Raw genomic sequence first — 20,125 nt, 5'->3', positions numbered from 1 at the left:
CAGGACCTGGAGGTCTGGGGGAGGCTAGAAGGTTGGGGACCCAGAACACTCTCCCCGCCTGGCGACACCCCCACGCCCAACTGTGTCGGGCTCCAGGCTGAGAATGAGGACAAGCGGAAGAGGTGGAAGGCGGGCGCACGGCAGCCCGGATCGCCACACGCCCAGCTGGCCCACCGGAGGCAGGATGCAGATGACAGCTCCCGGAAAGCTTCCCGGACTCGGGGCGGAGGGAAGCACCTGAGTGGGAAGGCGGCTGGCCTGTCGTTTTCTGACCGCAGGGAGCGCTCTCCCCCGAGACTCTGGCCTTCCCCAGACCAGGGCGTGCTGAAGGCTGCGGAGAGAGCGGAGCCAGGCTGCCATCCAGCGCCCACCGGCACCAGCAGAGCGGCCTGGAGAGGATGATGATCCGGGAGAGAACAGCCGGGAGGTGGCTGGACGCTTGCCTGTGTCCCGCACCCCCCACGCCCCCCCGCACTCGGAGGCACGACGCGCCACCGGGACCATCAGGAGCTCTGCTCTCAGGGAGGTCTTCAGGCAGGGGCTTCCCTCCAGCCCCAGAAGGCCACGCCTGCCCCCCTGGGCCACACACGGCTCTCCTGACATCTTCCCGACGGGCTCAAATTCCCTGATGTCACTCAACAACACCCAGCTCCTGGATAACAGCTAACACGTACCGACCTGGGTGGGGGCGTCCGGTGCTGCCCCCGACCCCACACTAGCAATAATTCTGCAGTCCTCACCAGCTCCCCAGTGTGTACTGAGGACACGGCCAGAAGCAGCAAAGCCAGACCCGAACCCGGGCAGGAACCACCATGCCGCACTGCCTTCCCAGCCCTGCTTCTGAGCAACCCGGCTCAAGGGCGGGATCCGAGGAACAGTGCCCAGGGACCGGCCCCGGCCTTCAGGGACCCTCCCATGAGGATGCCGCTGGCCCCAAGCAGCTCACACAGGCTCGCGGACGGCCTGGGGCACTGGAGAGGCCACACGGAGAGTTCCGGTCTCAGGTCAGTCCTCGCTGGCCTAGGGTGGTCCTCAACGGGGCGAGCAGGCATAGGCACGGGTAAGCCCCCGGAGGAAAACCACGCCAAGCGGTGAGGTCTGGGGCAGCCACCCCTCCCTGAACTCAGCAGAGCTAGGTCCTCACCCCAGCCTCAGCCGCTCACTTACTTCTCCAGGCCCCTGGGCCAGAGAAGCGCGTCTGTTCCTCCTTCACACGGCGTGGGGGAAATGCGACGTACCTGGACCACCTTCACCAGAACAGCAAGCCCCAAGGCAGACGTGAGCTTCAAGCTCATACCCAGAAACCCACCCTGTAGCCAAGACACACGCCGACCACAGAGTGCTGAGCTCCAACACTGCCAGTGGCCGAACCTGCAGCCGAGGCGTGCCAATCCTGGGCCTGAGGCTCCTACGCCCGTTTCATGACCCTCTCTCTCCCCACGGCCCCTGTTTCGCATGTGAGGATAAACAGCTGGCCCAGGGGCGCATCGTCGGCAAGTCCAGGCCAATCTTCAGCCACTGAGCTACGTGGTCCAGTGCCCAGAGCAGAGGCCGTGACGAGAGCGGAGCAGTCCGACGCCAGAAAGAGTGGATGATGGTCATGGATGCCCTCCAGCTCCTCTAACTGAGGTCTGTCCTCGTGGCTCCTGAGAGCCCCCCGTCCCCAAGGCTCTGCAACCAGGAAAGGTCCCTGGGGCCCCGGGTAAGTCCTGTTCTGCTGCTGCTTCATCCTCCACGGTGGGGTTGAGCATGAGCTGCCTGCCTCTGCCTGGGTCACTCCAGCGGCTGGATGCACCCCAGGTCCTGGGTCCCTACGGGGTTCACAGAGAGAAGGAGGCCCGCCCTCCTACCCCACAGAGAACACAGATCCAAAGTAAGAGATCAAAAATGGCAGGGAGGCCTCAGGGGAACCTCTGTGAGCAAACCCAGACGACTGTCTGCAGAAAATCTTCCATGGTCACGGATCCACGGACAGATGACCAGGCTCCTCCAGCTAGATCTCCAAGAGCCATCTGTCACACAGAACACACGCTAACGCAGTCCGCACACACGGACGGGACGTTAGTAATATAAGAAAGAAGGAAGACTCATTCGTTTTTAGATTGAAAAACAAGACTCCGCCCCTTCTGGCTCTTTCTCTCCCATCATTCTCATGTCACCGGCCATGAGATGGGAGGCCACGGTGACACTGTCGCCTTCCAGCCCCGCCAGTCCTGTGGCACGGCCACCCGCGCCCCTACCCAAGACGTCAGGTGGACAGAGCCCTCCCCTGCGGAAATCACACAGGAAGGTTTCTGCCGCAGTGGCCGCACCCCCAGGGCACTCGGTGGGGACCCCAACTCACGTTCACACCGAAGTCTGGGGATGTGGAGCTCCAGATGGCGCCGATGCTCGCAGCAGCCAGCATGGCCTCCACGGCGTGCACACCGTTAGGTAAATAACCTGTAATTGGGTACCGGGAGAAAGGCTTGGGTTCAGGGTATGTTGGACGCGGTGGACCTCCAAAAGGTACTTCTGAGAGCCAGGGCAGGAGTGGGGAGAAGGGCTGCCTCTGGCCGGTCCAAGGAGCACGGCCAGCCCCATCTCACCCCAGTGCCTGGACATCTCCCCCTCACAAGGCCTCCCCACTTACCGCCAGCCTATCCATGTCACCCCCTCCGACCCAACCTAACCAGAGTGATCCCCACAGCCCTTGCAGGATCCAGCCCAGCCTCTTCTCCCTCCACTCCATCTCCCACTCTGGGCTCAGTGACAACCTTCTTTCAGTTCTCCAGTTGTTCTAAGCTCCTTCTGCCCCGGGGCCTTTGCACAGGCTGTCTGCTCTGCCTAACCACTCTTTCACGCATACCGGCCTTCCTGACTCTGCAAACATCACTCAGCTCTTAATGCAAATGAGACTTTCTCAGAGACGCCTTCTCCGAGGTCACCCGATAAACTCGGGTTCCCTGGCTGGTCCCCACAAAGCACCGTCTATTTCTCCCTCACCAAATTAACCTTAATAATCATCTACATCTAATAGTCATAACTGGCAATTTTATATCTGGTTCTCACATGAGGGCAGGGACTTTGCCTGTCTTGTTCTTTGCTTTACCAAGTGCCTTTTACCATGCCCTGCATATCAAGGCCTTCATATTAGAGAGCTGGCTGGCTGGCAGCTGGATGGATGGATGGATGGAAGGAAAGACAGACAGACAGGTGGATAGATGGGGAAGGAAGGAGAGGCAATAGGGGAAAGCAGGACAGTCACGAGACTGTAAGGGGAGGAGAAGAAGCGTAGACCCTCCATCTGGCAGGAGGCTGGGCTTTTATGACAACAGAGGCAGAGAATCTTTGTGGCCAGAGAGACTGTGGTCCATTAAACAGATCATCCTAATGTTCCAGAGGAAAGGAGCAGGCACAAGTCATCAGGGAGCGGGGGGGTCCATGGCCCAGTGCCCCCCCATCACGACCCCCCAGTGACCACAGAAGCCCCGCAGTCACGGCACCCAGGGCCCTGAGCACGGCTCCCCCCTTGCTTCCCTCCCCTCTGTTCTCAGGGGCCTATGTGACCACAGCAGTCAGGACTCCCGTTCCCTTGGCTTCGCTGTATCTCCCTGCTGGGCCAGGAGCATCCCTGAGGGCAGGGCTGCGCCCAGCATCTGCCACAGGCAGGCCCATGGGGGCCTGCTGAGCTTGCTGTGTAAACTGTGATGTCCCCAGGGCAGGACGGGGCCCACTCCCGGGAGGCTGCACACCCAGACTTGGTGGACACTGACAGAGGGCCAAGAGATGAGCACATCACAGACAAGAGAAGCCCCCCACGAGCAGCCCCAACTCAGTCTCAGGAGCCCCTCAAGCCTCTCCCAGGGAGTCACTCCCTCACGCCCTCTTAGGGAAACACAGCCCCCGGGGCCTGGAACTATGGACAGGTCAAGTTAGTGTCCACGCTGCGACACTCACAAGGGGGCGGGTCACCGGGTACCAGCCTGACTCTGCAGAGTCGGGTGTCCCCGGAGGCCTCTTGGCCATGTTCCCCGACACACCCGGTTCTCCATTTCTCCTTCTCTCAGAAAACGTTTGCTTCAAAGAGAGATTTTTTTTTTTAAGTGAAAATTGGAAAAAGGACCTTCTGAAATCCTTTTCTAGACCTCGAAAGGGTAGATTAAATTGGAAGAAGAACCCCAGATACTGAGGCTTCGACCACGCAATGCCTGCTGTGACCACGGGCCCCGCACCCACATTCACTCACTCCGTGTTCATCATACACCCACTGTGCGCCCGCCTCCCTGGGGACGGAGACACGGCAGTGAACAGAAGACCAAGCCTGGTCCTCTAGTATGGGAGGACAGACAGACAGACGCATGCATGCATGCACACAAATAATCCCAAGATTTCAGGCGGTCTCTAAGGACAAGAAAAGAACAAAAGCAGGATGCGGGGAGAGAGTGGTGGTGGGTTTTCCGTGGGCTCGCAGGAACCTCCCTGCAGCGAGTAACCACAGGAAGGCCCCATCGAGGGCTAAAACAGGAAGCAACGTGGTGCGTGCCTACTACCTGGTGCTAGTCAACTAACATGCGAGCAGGGCCCAGCTGCCATCAGCAAGACACGGGTACAGCCCTTTCCTCGGTTTACACACGATAAGGCCACCCTCTTTGCAAACACACGCTGAAGGCCCACTTGCTGTGAGCTCCCCGGGGAGAGGCCCAGCAGCGGCTTCTCCCACTGCCACCCCTGCCCCGTGGCCCTGGTCCCACCACCATGCGGGCGGGGGAGGCGGGCTAGCACCCCGCCCGGCCTGCAGGGGCAGGGACGATAAGTCTTCTTATCTCCCGCTGCTTGCCCCTGGGGACACACCCACCCACATCTCAATTCACTACAGTGCCTTGTGGTGGAGACCAGGTCCACATACAGGCCTTTAAACCTTCTCCAAAAGTCAAAGTGAGAAGAAAACTGTAAAAAAGAACCTGAATTGCTCTAGGTGGGAAATCATGACTCACCACCCGATTAGGAGAGAACAAAGGAAGGCGGGGACTCGGGGAGGGAGAAGGAGCCAGGCCTCCCTTTCAGGTCTGAGGATTCCAACCCTGGTTCCTTCCGGAAGGACAGTCCCTGCCAACCCCACCGCCTGCAAGACACACCCAGCCCACCACGCTCCTGTCACCCCTGCAGGTGCCCTGCGCCCATGAGCCTCGGGGCCTTTGACAGGCTGTCCCTACTGCCCGGACTCCCCTGCCCTCTCCCTGCGCCATGACCTTCCTTGTGCATCTAGCCTCCACCGAGTGCGGATCGCTGAAGTCCTTCGAGGCTGCATGTAATCTGCCATCTTGTCCAAAAGTGGCCTCAACCTTCCAAGCCGGTCACTCTGCCTCAGTCTCCTCCCCCACAAGCCACAACAAGAACCAAAAACACTTACCGACCACCCGGTCTCCTTGTTTCACGCCCATTTTCCTCATCGCTGCTGCAAACAAAGCTACTTGTTGCCGCAACTCTTCAAATGTCACCTTCACAATTTCCTCTTTGCCTTCCCCTGGGAAGAGAAAAGGGGCAGGCGGTAGAGACAACCCTAAAAGAAAGGTTCTCAGTCACAGACAAGGAGGAAAACTCACACAGTTTAAACACAGGTTGGAAACGGGTGCCCAGAAACATCACCCAGACATGGGTTTACTCAACTTCCTAGGGAAGGGGGTGTATGTGGAAATCAGCCCAAGACATTAGAATGATCAGCCTCGCTATCGAAAGAAACATACGTGACAACAGCGGGACACGAATTTCCACCTACCAGACGGCAATAATGGAACAGGACGGTGTGCCAGCTGGCCTCCACAATGACCCCAGTGAACCCCGTCTTTGGTGCTCATGTTCTCAGGTGGGTCTGCACACATTGATGGGGCCCGAGCCAGGTAACCAACATGACACTGGAGACAGGTGACTTCTGATGCTTGGTCATAGAAGACACAGCAGCTTCCACCTAGCTCACTCTGGGGGATCTAGCTGCCACGTGGTGAGAAACTAAGGATTCCATGGGAGTGTACCATCTCGGATGTGGAACTGCCCACCTCGGTCAATCCTTCAGATGATGCAGCCCCTCCCAACATCCTCATTGCAACTTCATGAGGGGCTCCCAAGCCAGAACCGCCCAGCTAAGCCATTTCCGAACGTGCAACCCACAGAAACTGTGAGACACTAAGAGTTTACTATTTTAAGCCTCTCCCTCTCCCTTTCCCCCTCCCCCTGCTTACATGCTCTCTCTCTCTCTAAAATAAATAAAATCTTAAAAGAAAGAAAGAAAGAAAGAAAATGAATACGACCAAGACTCAATGTTGCATGGGTGTGGGAAAATTATTGAACGTACTTTCTACTGGAAAGACATTACTCCTCTGACTGTTGTCTTTGATGCAAATATTTTATTCCTGACTACTAACTGCTGTTCGATTCTATCACATGAAGCATCACTTCTCCAAACATCCTGATTTCTCTTTGGTGTAAATCTGGTTTTTCCCATTTCCTTAAAGTTATGTATGCCTACCCCTGGTTCTTTTCTCTCCTTACTGAGTAGCCTCATAATTACTTCTCCCATATTTCCACTCCCCACGTGATTTCCTATCCTGTAAAAATACCCAGCAACCTGAAACCACTGGTCAAAGACAGAATGTGCTATGCAGGCAGCTGTTCTTGGAACTCCCACAGTGATGGGCTAACGCATACTGCTTCCGCTCTGCTCGCTGGAGCATGAAGGCACTAGTGAATGCTTTCCTTTGGCGGCACCTCGTGGCCTCACCGGGGATCATATGGAGGAGGGATGGGGTCTGCCAAGAATGCCTGAGCGAGCACAGAGCAGAACTCCACGAGCACCTGCACTCAGCTAGGAGAGTGGGAACGAATCAGGAAAACACACAGAAAGCAAAACACAGTGAGTGACCTTCAAGTCCCCAAGCCAATAACCAGCCGATCTAGGACCCTGCTAAGAAGGTACCCTATTTGTGGGGTGCCTGGGTGGGTCAGTCGGTTAAGCGTCTGCCTTCGGCTCAAGTCATGATCCCAGGGTCCTGGGATCGAGCCCCACATCGGGTCCCCGCTTCTCCCTCCACCTGCCACTCCCCCTGCTTGTGCACTCTCTCTTGGTCCCGCTCTATCAAATAAATAAATTAAATTAAAAAAAGAAGAAGAAGGTACCTTATTTGTAAACTAAATTTGATCCCTGGCTTGAGGGCACTTATTTCCACTGCAAATACAAGGGGAGCTCATTAAAAGAAGGGGTTCTCCTACTTAAAGGGAAGGAACGGCGGGGCTGGGCAGGGAGGGTACGCAGGGACAAGTGTGAAACAGCCACCACACACCCAGAATGACCACCTTCCCTCCCTAACCCATGCTCAGGACACAGCTGGACTTAGGAAAAGAGGGTCTGGGTGCAGCCAATATACACGTGAGGGGGAGAGTGAGAGCATGAGCGCAGGGCCGCCCACAAGACCGGTCTGTTTTCCCACTAGCATTACCGGTTTTTGGGTTTGTTTCGTTTTATCAGAAGATTCACATCTGACCTTTCCCACTTTCCCGAGAAAGAAACTGGGACCTGGTGCGGTGCCTGAGGTAAAAGTGCAGAGACATCTGACGGGAGCAGGAAAAACGATCAAAGACAGACCCAGCATTCCCGCCCCTCAGGTCATAAAGGCGACGAGCGGTGCTCACCAAGGGACCCCAGTGCCTGGGGCAGGACAGCCCTTGAAGGGCCTCTCGCGGGCAGAGAGAACATGCTGGATCCACACACCGCAACATGACTGGGACATAAAAGGAAGGAAGCACTGACAGTTGCCACAAAGTGGAGGGGCCTTGAAAGCACGAGGCCAAGCAAGAGGCCAGACACCAAGCGCCCCACGGGATTCCATCTCTAGGAAACGTCCAGCACGGGCAAACCCAAGGATATGACAGACACCGATGGGTGCCGGGTCTGCAGAGGGGTTTCCCTTTGAGGTGGCAGAGACAGCAGGAACTAGACAGAGGTGGTGGTTGACAACCCTGTGAAGATGCAAAGAACCACTGACATGCACCGTGTAAGGGCGTGGATGACTCTCGTGGCTGAAATCCCACTTGAAGGAGGCCCACTCTCCCAGATCCCGCCGCTCTATGCCTCCCGGAGGCGGCGGCCGCCGAGCACCTCCAGCCGGTTCCCTGCCGGGGGCTGCTGTGACCAGGGTCACGTAGCGGGCATGCCCGTGTCACACACCGGCTCACTACTGAAACCCTGTAAGCCAACTCCTATTAGACTTCAAGGGCGTAAGGAACCCCAGGCAAATGTGCTCCTCCATTCATTTTACAAAGCTAAGGCTTAGCCCACTGGCTCTAGCTCAAAGTGTGCCTGCATTTCACACACCTCTCCTAGCGGCCACCACAGCTCAGCCCGGCCCACCTTCAACGTGCTCAGAGCACCGACGTGAGCCTCCCACTGGACAAAATCACCTGACTAGGCATTGACGATGACAGACGATGCAGGTGGCGTCTGTGACCCTCGTGATCGCATGGCTGACGGGGAGCGGCGGCCGCTGCCCAGCATCACAGGACAGGATGGGACTGTGGATTGTGAGCCCGCGACAAGGTCTAGGTTCAAAATTCCAAGTATGGTTTCTACTGAATGCATTAAACCATCATAAAGGCAGGGGCTCCTGGGTGGCTCAGATGGTTAAGCGTCTGTCTTTGGCTCAGGTCATGATCCCAGGGTCCTGGGATCAAGCCCCACATCGGGCTCCTGGCTCAGCGAGGAGCCTGCTTCTCCCTCTCCCTCTGCCTCTCTCCCTGCTCATGCTCTCTCTCTGTCTGTATCTCTGTCTCAAATGAATAAATAAAATCTTAAAAAAAAAAAAAATCATTAAGTCAAACAGTCCTAAGTTGGGGACCATCTGTATGTTTTTTCTTATTTATCGTTCATCCCACTACAATGTCAGCCGTCCTGTTCAACACCATGTTCCCAACACCTTGCACTGAGGAGATATTTGAGACAGATCTGAGAATGAGTGAATGAATGGATGGATGGATATGCAAATACCTCCTTAAAGAGCAAGGGAGAGACGCAGGACTCGTGTAGTGTCCCCATCCCCAAGGCTACTTACTTACGTGCTCAGCCCAAACTGCATCTGGGCTAAGAACCAAGGAAGGGAGCAGAATAATACCGAACAGCCCAAACACGACATAAAGACAAGACTCTGTGGTTCTTAGCCAACAATGTGCATCAGAAGCAACCGTGGGTTTTAAAAAATATACGTGAGCCTGGGCCCCATCCCTGGAAGATGCACTCTAGGAAGCCACGATAGGAACGGAACAGCCAGGATTTAAAAGCCACACAGGGATTTCAGAGGTATAATCTCAACTGAGAGCTATGCACGTTTCCCCTGCGGCGGAAACTGTTGTATACACGAGTATACATATTCGCTCATTTAAGCTCTACAATATTCCTGAATAGGTACTCTCCTCCTCTCCATTAGACAGAGGTAGAAACAGACTCAGAGTGGTTAAGGGGCTCACCCAAGGTCACACAGCTACCAGACCTCATCTACCCCTATTTCAGGCACTACCTGGACAAGCATAATTATCTGACTTGTAACACCACTTCTGACAACAAATAGTAACTTGTCACGTAGACGAGGGTTGCAAGGACTAGAGCAGGTGGCAAGAGACAAGAATTGGGCAGGTGACGGCAGGGGGCACAGCTACCTGGGCTCCCTTTGCAAAAGAGGGAGCAGACCATCCCACACACGTGGACAGCTCGACAGCATTAGATTCTGTCACCATCCCAACACTGGAAGCCATGAGTCATGAACACCAAAGGTCCAGTGAAGTTCAGTCTCCCCTGCGGATGCCCTATTTCCTCACAACATAGTAGCACATGCTGTGTCTAAAATGAGTAAGTAAAGCTTTATTACTCAAAGGAGAAAAACATAGTCACCTGGAAAATCCACCGTGAAACACCTCAAACCTTAACCAATACAATATAAATCCAACGTTACTTTTTTACAAAACTTCAGGCTTACCAAAAACCTAATTAATTAGGAGGCCAACCACAGTGTCTCCTTACTAAGAAAACTCCTCGTTTATTTCAAATATTTTATGCCAACTCTTCCGGAGCCTGCTTAGTACATAAATTAGAAAATTCTTTAAGCTTTTTTTTTAAAGGAGAAGTCAACGGGCAGAGATTCTAGCTGCAGTTCCCTCACTAACTGTCCAGGTGACTCTGAGCTGGTTACTTCATATTTGGTGTTTCAATTTCTCCCATAAAACATGATCACATGTGGGGCGCCTGGGTGGCTCAGTCGTTAAGCGTCTGCCTTCGGCTCAGGTCATGGTCCCAGGGTCCTGGGATCGAGCCCCGCATCGGGCTCTCCACTCCGCGGGAAGCCTGCTTCTCCCTTCCCCACTCCCCCTGCTTGTGTTTCCTCTCTCACTGTGTCTCTCTCTCTCTGTCAAATAAATAAATAAAATCTTTAAAAAAAAAAAAAAACATGATCACATGAATGTCCCCTCCCTTTCTCAGCAATAAGAAAAGGTCAACAGAGGTCTTAATGATGTCGGAAAGGTGCCAAGGGCAGCTGTTACAGAAAACAGTGTGGAGGAGGTTCCTCGGGAAATTAAACATAGATTCGCCATACGATCCACCTCTGGGTATCTATCCAAAAGGATCCAAAGCTGGACCTCAAGGAGCTATGTGCACACCCATGTTTGTCATAGCCTATTCACAACAGCCAGGAGGTGAACGTGACCCAGGTGCCCCGTGACAGATGAAAAGACACACAAGATGTGGGGTATCCGAACAAGGGAATATCATGCAGCCTCAAAAAGGTAGGAAATCCTATCACACACGACTACATGGATGGACTCTGACGACACCATGCCGAAACAGGAGGATGGAACCGTTCTGCAGAGCTAATGCACAGCAATGGGAAGGCACCTAACGCTACCGAACTGTACGCTTAAAAATGGTCCAGACGGGGGGCGCCTGGGTGGCTCAGTCATTAAGCGTCTGCCTTCGGCTCAGGTCATGATCCCAGGGCCCTGGGATCGAGCCCCGCATCGGGCTCCCTGCTCCGCGGGAAGCCTGCTTCTCCCTTTCCCACTCCCCCTGCTTGTGTTTCCTCTCTCGCTGTGTCTCTCTCTGTCAAATAAATAAAATCTTTAAAAAAAAAAAAAAATGGTCCAGACGGTACATTTAATGTTACGCACTTTGTACCACAATAAAAAAAGTGCCAGAACAGTGTTTGAAAACACACACGGCAATCTGGATGTGTGGAGCCTCTCCGGCCACGTGGCCCTTCGTGAGCCTGGCGCAGGACGCGGAGAGAGGGACATCTCCGGGGCCGTGAGGACTCACTTGCAGCATACAGGGCGACTCGGTCATTCTCTTTGTGCCGCAGGAGGTTTTCCGCGTAGTTTAGACGACTGCCTTTGAACCACTCGGGGACATCTGCGATTCCTTTCGATGTGTCCACAACCTACGGAGAATGACAGCAAACCAAGACACGCACCCAGATGAGATCTACACCAGGAATAAATACAAGTGACTCTGCTTCCCGGGAAGCCCGCTAACTCACTGGCCCAAAGCCTCATTAGATCGTTTCATAGACTGAGCACTGGATGGGCCTCTGGGCTTGGAACCGAAAAGAGATCAGTGTGCTAGAGTTCATCAGACAGGATCTCACACGTGCAAGTTGCTGGGAGGAGATGTTCAGTGTTCTCACCACAGGGAAAGTGAGGCAATGGGTGTGTTAATCCCACAGTGTGTCTGTATATCAGATCATCACGTTGGGCACTTTAAATATATACGGTTTCATGGCTAATTATTCCCCTATGAGGTTTAAAAAAAAAAAGAAAAAAAAGAAAAAAGAAATGAATGCCAAAGGAAAACAGCATCCCCACAAATGAACTCTTTCAGCAGACCTGTATGAAGCATCTACTCTATGAGAGATGCGGGTGCCAGAAAGTAAGTAAGACAGGTGTGGCCCCTGCCCAATGCCGCAGGCTCTGACCACACACGCTGAAATCTGGGAGACGGAGCTCCAGGACCCTCCCGCCCCTCCCACCACAACCCCCCAGGGCCAGAGCCAGGCCCCTAGCCTCCTTCCTCCACGGGCTGGAACCTTGATATCCTTCCCCAAGTGCATATTCACAGGCGAGCCTCTCAGAACAGTTCACCCCACAGTCACACAAAAACACAATTAAGTTATACTTTGAGTAACAGGACCCACTTTCCCCAGATTGACTGACAGCATGAGGAGTCGGAACGTTCCCTGAACTCCAGGTTTAAAAAATAATAAAACTACTGACGATTTAAAAAACAACAATAATGTGAATGTATTTAATAACACCATGGAACTGGACACTTTAAAATGGTTAAGATGGTAAATTGTGGAAAAAAAAAAAAGATGGTAAATTGTGTTATGTGTCTTTTACCACAATTAAAATTTTTTTTAAGATAAAATAAAAATAAAACAACTATGCCCTGCATGTAGGATCGCCCAAGTTCCCAGGACAGGGCCCGAGATCCACACATCACAGAGTCCAGAGGTTGCCTGGTCTCCATGGAGTCTGTGACCTCAACACAATTTTCTGCCAACTCTCTAGAACAATGACTTTTTCCCACTGATGCGAGGCATCAAAAGAAAATATGATTCAGTATTCCCAAAAACGAACACTTTATTTTGGAACATAACCATAAAAAGGTAATACACAAGTAAAATCCCTACTTACCTCATCATACATGCGTGAGAAGACAATTCCACTGAATTTCCAGAACTCCGCCCAGAAGTCTGGATATGATTCAACCGACCAGTGGTATAAGTCATCATAATTTTCTAAAAACAAAATAAAATGGCACATGGCTCAAACCAATCTTAGAAAGAAAGTCTTGGCAGTCCAATAAGAAGATGGACACACGTAAGGAATTACAGTTATGTCTGAGCGGTTTGAAGGTGTCTGACAAGAAATGGTCTGGGAGAGGTGGGGTATCCCAATTCTTACCCCCCAGAGCAAACCCACCACTCCTGGGCAGTGGTTCCATATCCTAACCAGCATGCCTAAGAACATGGACTCTGGAGCCAGAAGGCCTGGCTGCAAATCCTGGCCTGGCCAGTTATTAGCTGTGCGACCTTGTGGAGGTTACTTGAGCAGACTGTGTCTCGGCTTCCCCATCTGTGAAATGGAGATGGTTAGTAGCACCCCCTCTTGGCAGGGCTATTGGGAGGATTTAAATGAGCATAAGCACATGCATGAGACAGATGCTAGAACAGGGCCTTGGACCAAATCAGAACTCCATTAAGCTTGCTGTTATTATACCATACAAACAGGAAAGCCATATCCAATAGATTTGAAAACACAGAAGTGCAAAACTAGGAGCTTACTGATGACTTCTTGTGCCAGTAACAATGTTTGGGGGAGGGAGGAACAGGTATTTATTTTGATTTTTGAATAAGCAATATGATTCAAGATAACAGAAGTGTAGAAGGTCATTCAGGAAAAGTCCCTTCCATCTTGCCCCACAATCATCTAACTTTTCTTACCTAGAAGTAACCAATTAAAGAGATTTGTGTGTCCTTCCAGATTTTACGCATGAGTAAATACATCCCTCTCTCCGGCTTTTACACAAATGGGGCTTTTACACAAATGGAAACTTGCTCTTCTTCCCACCTGATTCCAATCCTGAGACCTGGAGAACGTCCCTGCCCCTCATTGGGCCTTTTTAATCGCCACATATTTTCGGTAGGCTCTCCATTCATATGCTGGCACTCCAAGGATGTGGTAACAACAGGAAGAGGACCAGCAGGGTGTCAGGAACAGAAAAAAATGGCCTAACATGATGGCTGGGCTGAATTCTCTCACTGCCATCAGTCAGCTAAAGACTTAATGGTCCTCCCTGTTCCCAGTCCTGGGGGGTAGGGAGGGAGTACACAGAGGAAGGGAGAGATCTCTGAGAGCAGGAGCATGCTGCAGGAGGAGGGGGCTGGCCCTGGCAGCAAGGGCAGGGTCAGGACAGCCCAGCTGAAGAGAGCTGGAGTGAGTGGGTCTGCAGCAGGCATGGAGAAGGATCACCAGGATGAAATGGGGAGAGGCAGGACAGAGGTCGCACAGTGATCAGGGAACAGGGGCTTCAGGCCACCTCCTCCAAGCCCCAGGAGAACTGCCCTCCAGCCCCACCCACCTACTCAAGCCAGAGGCCAAAGAGCAGGTCAACCAACCATGCAGGGAAAAACACCAGGGACCGGGCATCTGGAAGGCTGGGGCCAACCCTGACTCTAGAGGCCACGCTTGGGGACCTCAGGTAGGCCAGTCTGCCTCTCGGGGACTCAGTTTCCCTGTGTGTCACCTGGAAATTGACTGAAGGAGGGCATGGATGCGCCCATGACCGTGGAGAGGTAACACTGCGCCCCAGGGCTGGGCTGGACGCCCTGCATTAGAATCTCGGCTCCGCCACTTACTATACAATGATGGTGGGCAAGCTGCTCCACCCTCTGAGCCTGGACACTGTCATCTGCAAGATGGGGTAACAACAGTGACCCCGAGGAGCAGGAGAGCGTGTTGCTTAAAGACACAGGCTCCGGAGCACGACAATCCAGGTTCAGATCCTGCCACTTTCCATGTGAGCTCAGATGAGTAATCAGTCATCTCTGGACCTCAGTTTCTCCTCCATGAAAGAAGAGAATGGTACTTGTCACAGGGTCACTGTCAGGACTGGAAGAGTCAAAACACATGAAGCACCAAGAACAGTGCTTGGCAGAGAGAAAGTACCTGGCGTGTCAGCCACTAGAACCCTGCTGGTCACCTTGCAGAAGCACGACCCACAGCGGGCCAGCACAGGACGGGGTGGGCGAGGGCCTGGAGACGGGCTGTGCAAGTACGCGGAAGCGTTAATGAGCAGGACTCCGGGTCCAGAAGTGGGCGGGAGAGGGAGCCTCCGCCCCGCCCGCACTAGGCAAACAGGCCACGCTCCATTCTCTCCCAGGCTTTTGTTTGTTTTTCGTCACCTTGATCCTCACAAAGGGCAGAGAGTTCCGGCACCAAAAACTCCCTCAGGCTCACACGAGAGATGGACCAGAGGCTTCACACCCACACCTCCACTGAAGACTGCAGAAGCCCATCGAGAGTGAGTCACCCGCAGCATCCGCGAGGGAGGAAGATGCCACCTGCCTGCCAATCTGGGGACCGAGCGTCTCGACAGCAACCCAACATCACAAGGACCATAGAGGACAGCAGAGAAGCGGAAGGACTCGGTGCAGAGCCTTCACCACCGACGACCCAGCCAAGTCATCGGGGGCCCCTCTTCAGACACGCCCTTCCGGCCCCCACTCACAGGCAGCACCCCAAAGCCCGGATGACCCGCCACAGGCCGGTGTGGTTCAGTCTGCACGCTGCTCGTGAAGAACCGGAACTAGCTGTCAACGTACTAAAGTCAGGTTTCAGATGAAATTCAGTGTCGCTGCCTTCTCCTGAGACAAGAGAACAGCTGTGGCTGCTCCTGTTTCTCACCTCCACCCTTACCTCCCCGTGCTGTCCCCTCCCCACACTGAGCAGGACTCATCGGTGTCACCAACAGCATAGTATGGAAATGACCAAGGGTGACTTCTGCGGCCAGCTCCCAACAGCGCAGCCCCCGCCTTGCTCTCCCGGATCACTAAGGCACCGTCCCACCACGTAGTGACAAGCAGCTACAGAGCTGGGTGACAGCCGCGCCCCACCCTCACCCACATGCCCAAGGCCACACACCGCGGCACAGACTAACGATTCCGGAAACAGACTACAGGTGGGCTACTCACAGCTGCAACGTCCCAACCAGGACTGAGCTTCCGCTTTCCCAGCTGGGGAATGGGGGTGAAAGCAGCACCTACCTGGCCAGGTTACGGAGGATGGAGTCGGCGGATGCGTGTGTAAAGCACCCACTAAGTTGACTGGTATTATCCCCATCCCCTGCTGGGTCCCCGTAGGCATCTGAATGTGCAAGTCTTGCTTTCCCTTCACCCCCTTCTTCCTCTCCACCTACGAGATTTTTGACCAGCCCACACCTCCAGGTCTCAGCTCAAGATCCTGTCTGCCAGAGCCAGCAGGCACTGGAGCGCCCGGGAGGCGACAGCAGGCCGCCCGAGCGCTGGCGCCTGGCCCGACTCACTCGCCGCACTGCTAGCCGGCACGAGCTTTCTCCTCCAGCTACACTTGAGCTATTTGAGAACAGGGAGCAAGCCTTCTATTTGTGGGCAAACGCTGTCCCAGCTGCTCCAACACTGAACTGAGCTGTAGCTTGGGCACAGGCCACCAAACCAGCAGGTACTTTGAAGCGGGTGTCACTCCCCTAATCAAGGGGGCGCTGGTGCGTGCAGCGTGCGCCCTGGGGTCTTGCAAAAGAGGCCTCCCACCACAGGCACATATGCTGGGCTGCTCCACAGGGGGTCCGCGTCCTGAGGGCCCCCAGGTCGACGTGGGCTTGCGGGGAGTCCTCAGGTGAGCTCCGCTAGAAGCAGTGACAATAAACCAACCAATGGCCCTGGCAGCGGGAAAGAGAACAAGCCCACCCAGGTCGGGCAGCTCCTGAATGGCCAACCTCGGTCTGGGGGTTCGGGCTCATGGCCAGGTGGCCAGGCGGGACAATGCCCCCCAGCCGTCCATCCTCGGGACCAGAACACCACCGAAGCGACCCGTGAAGGTGCGTACCTTGCTCTCTCTCTCTATACATGCGGGCAACAGCATTGCTCAAGACTGCATACCAACTACACACAAGACCCCGGGGGGTGGGGGGGTACAAGTTCAAGGGTGCAGTCTTGAAGTGACTAGAATACTCACAAATTAATGGAAAGGCGAGACAGAATGAAAGTCCAAATTACATGCACTTGGAGAGCAGACAAAAGGAGAAAACATTCAAAGACAATGACCAAAAACAAGGCAGCATGTGAGTTGGCTCTTAAAGCCCAAAACCTCCAGGGCCCGGCCTCTGGAAGGGAGAGAAGCAACAGGCTGGCTCAAACATCAGGAGTGGAAGAGGAGTAAAAGACAAACACCAAGGGGCGCCTGGGTGGCTCAGTTGTTAAGCGTCTACCTTCGGCTCAGGCCATGATCCCAGGGTCCTGGGATCGAGCCCCGCATCGGGCTCCCTGCTCAGCGGGGAGCTTGCTTCTCCCTCTCCCACTCCCCCTGCTTGTGCTCCGTCTCTCGCTGTGTCTCTCTCTGTCAAATAAATAAATAAAATCTTAAAAAAAAAAAAAAGAGACAAACATCAAGCTCTAAAGCACCCCCAGACCAAGAGGAGAACCCCGCTCAGTCCAGCTTACTGCCACCATATGGTGACAGACCCAGCATCACAGGCCTTTGGGTTTTCAAAATAAGTTGGAAATCTTGCTTTCCCTATGCAGTCTCCCAGTGTGTGAGCCGCCGTAGCCAAGTCTTCAGGTCCAGTCTGGGCCTGGACCCCCAGCCCACCAGCCCCGAGCAGGCCGACTGGGAGTGCTCAGTAGTGCTTACACAACAACCCACGGACCAGCCAGGTGCAGGTGACCGCTGGGCCTGAGGGCCTCCTGTCACCCTCACACCACCCACTGACACAGGTCCTCTCATCATGCCCATTTTTACAGCCAGTGAAAGTGAGACTCGAGAAGATCTGATGATTTCCTCCTGATCACACAGAAGTGGTGGAGCCAGTTCGAAATCCAGGTAGTCAGGTCAGATGTGTCTCGCCCACCTCATACCTCATGTGCATTCACTTCCTAAAGTGCCAAGGCTAGTTAAGCACAGGAGAAGAATATCATACTACTGCTGCCAGAGGAAAGAGACAGAATCGAGGGGAGGTAACACAGACAAACGTTCCACTCCTGGCTCTTCTTGGGGGAGAAGGAATCAGGTCTGTTCTCCCCCAACCAGACACACATTAATTTACCCACTACTACCTGGAAGGCCCCCGAGTAATAAGCCACATCTGTCTCCAAGGTGCTCCCTGTCTCGTGAGCAGGAGGGAGGGAGAGCGAGAGAGCTGGGTTTGCCAAGGGAAGGGGCTCCGTGGAAGCTATGACACCCATCCTACGGTGGAGGGCTTGGAAGCTGCCAGGTGGCACTGTCTCCAATTTCACGGTCAACAAGGGGCCACTGTGAGCCTCTGAGCCAAGGAGTGACAAAGTCAGACCTGTGCTCCGGCAAAGCAAGCAGGGTGTACCGAAGGGAGGAGGAAGGAAAAGCAGGAAGCAGGAAACCAGCCAGTGTTTGGGGTAGAGGGAACAAGGGCCCCCACGAAAAGGGGGGATTAAGAAGGAAGGCAGTGTTGCTGAGGACTCCCCTATGCAGGGCAGACGACCCAGTCTCCACTTCTGTGAGGATGACTGAGAACGGTGATGCCGCCCACAGGAACACAGGAGTCCCAGAAGCCAGCCGAGGGCCACGAAGGGGAGGAAAGTGGCCGTGAGGAGCTGAAAACCCCTGAAGGTGGGGAACGTCCTGCAGGAAGTCGGACAAGCCAGCCAGAGCCGGAGGGAAGCACGTGCAGGTGCTTCTCACCCAGAAAAAGGGCCTCGTCTGCCCAGCCCACATGCAGCCAGGCCGGGCTGTTTCTGAGAGCCAGGGTGCTGGCTGGAGGGAGAGCCCGTGGCTAGGTTCTGCAGCGGGCTGGGAGTGTAAACAGGAGGGGAAGGAGTCCCGCCCCGATCCCAAAGGCTCTACCTGACTGTCTTTCTCCTAGGTGCCTGAATTCCATGGCAGCCCTTTAGTAAGCTCAGGATGAGGGGACTAGGAGGGGACAACACAAGGGGCTACTGGCTGGCAAGGAACCCCCACAAACATAGGAGAAGAGCTACAAGTCAGAAAGACCCTATGTCTGGGAGGAAGCCCCCCCAGGCCAGAGTGCAAGACCCCGGGAGCACCTCACCTCACAAGTAGGAAGACTAGCAAGGGATCTCAGTCCCCAGAGGTTCCAAGGCCGGGGAGGGGTGGGGGCGAGTGGGGGCGGCTGAAGACCCCTCCCAGGGACATAGATGCTACAGTCAGGAGGAGTCCTGCACAGACAAGGGGGCAAAACCCCACCGTCAGAGGGTGCCCCACCCCCTGGGGAGGGGGCCCCCACTTCCAGTGGCTCCTCCAAGCCCCGGAACAGGGAGACTGAGAATCAGGGGATTATTCCAACAACCAGGAGGGGCCCTGACAGCAACGCCCCGGAGAAGGGGGCGCCCCGGTCCCCAGGAGGGGGTCGCTCTGCCAGGGGGCCCTTCGGACCCCGAGGGGGAGCCAGACTTCTGGAGGCCACGGCCCGGTGGGCGGGGGGAGCGGTGGTGGCCGCGGAGCCCGCACTCACCCAGCGCCAGGCCGCAGGCGGCGCCCACGGCCGCCCGGAAGCGGTCCATCTGCGTGTTCTTCTTGCTGTCAGGCTCCCACATCACCTGGCACTCCAGGATCTCCTCCCGGCCGGCCCGCGGCTGCTTGGACATGGCTGCGGCGGGGGGCGGCGTGGGCTGCGCTGGGGCCGGGACCGGGGCTGGGGCCGGGCGGGGGGCGGCAGGCGGCAGGCGGGGTCCCGCGGCGGCGGGTCAGCGGCGCGGACCGGTGGCAGGCAGCGCGACTGAGCGCCGGCGCGGGCGCCGTCTGCGGGAACCCCGGCCGGCCCCGCCCCCATCCGGGCCCGCCCCTCCCAGGCCCCGCCCCTCCGCGTGTAACCCTCCGCCGGTGCCGAGCCTCGCAAAGGAGTGCTTGCCGCCGAGCCTCGCAAAGGAGTGCTTGCCGCCGAGCCTCGCAAAGGAGTGCTTGCCGCCGCGCCCTGCTGCGGCCGGCACTCGAACCCGCGGGCGGTGGGTGGAGCCGCGCAGGCGCGTTGCGGCCGAGCTCCCCATCCTCACCTGGGGCGTCAAGGGGTTAAAGCAGCCCTGGAAGCCGGGAGGCGCTGGGTCATTCCCGTGCTCATTCATTCGCTATTGATTTGTTCTTCCTGCGGATTATTGACGGAGCGCCTGCTGGGTACCGGGCAAGGTGCAGGGCTTTGTGGATACCGCAGTGAACGAAGCAAAGTTCCTGCCCTGTGTCAACAGGGGATAAGGGGTGAGGATGTCGTATATACGTCATACACAGTGTAGTGCGTGCGGTAAAATATGTAGCATTACCACTGAGTGTCGTATAGATAATACGTATACTGTTATTCATATAATAAAAAGTA

The 20,125-nt window shown here is 55.1% G+C and overlaps 1 protein-coding gene across 5 annotated transcripts in view; it reads right to left on the bottom strand.

Annotated features, from left to right (window-relative positions):
- Positions 1–19,535, bottom strand: part of AACS (acetoacetyl-CoA synthetase) — a 52,744-nt gene extending 33,209 nt beyond the window's left edge. For 2 of the 5 annotated variants that reach the window (XM_036080974.2, XM_078061116.1), the window contains exons 1-5: positions 19,274–19,531; positions 12,709–12,812; positions 11,333–11,453; positions 5,393–5,506; positions 2,345–2,442 (exon numbers count right to left, since the gene is read on the bottom strand). In XM_036080974.2, coding sequence (XP_035936867.1) covers positions 2,345–2,442; positions 5,393–5,506; positions 11,333–11,453; positions 12,709–12,812; positions 19,274–19,406 — 570 coding nt within the window. In that variant the 5' untranslated portion in view covers positions 19,407–19,531. Of the gene's footprint in view, positions 1–2,344; positions 2,443–5,392; positions 5,507–11,332; positions 11,454–12,708; positions 12,813–19,273 lie in introns of all 5 variants that reach the window. The other 3 variants (XM_078061118.1, XM_078061117.1, XM_036080994.2) reach the window with 3 other exon arrangements.
- Positions 19,536–20,125: the final 590 nt, after the last annotated feature.

Source organism: Halichoerus grypus, chromosome 13 (genome assembly GCF_964656455.1).
Source record: "Halichoerus grypus chromosome 13, mHalGry1.hap1.1, whole genome shotgun sequence".
In the NCBI taxonomy this organism is placed as follows: domain Eukaryota; kingdom Metazoa; phylum Chordata; class Mammalia; order Carnivora; family Phocidae; genus Halichoerus; species Halichoerus grypus.
Note: the sequence above shows the minus strand (reverse complement) of the source record. Positions and strands in the feature narration are given on the sequence as shown.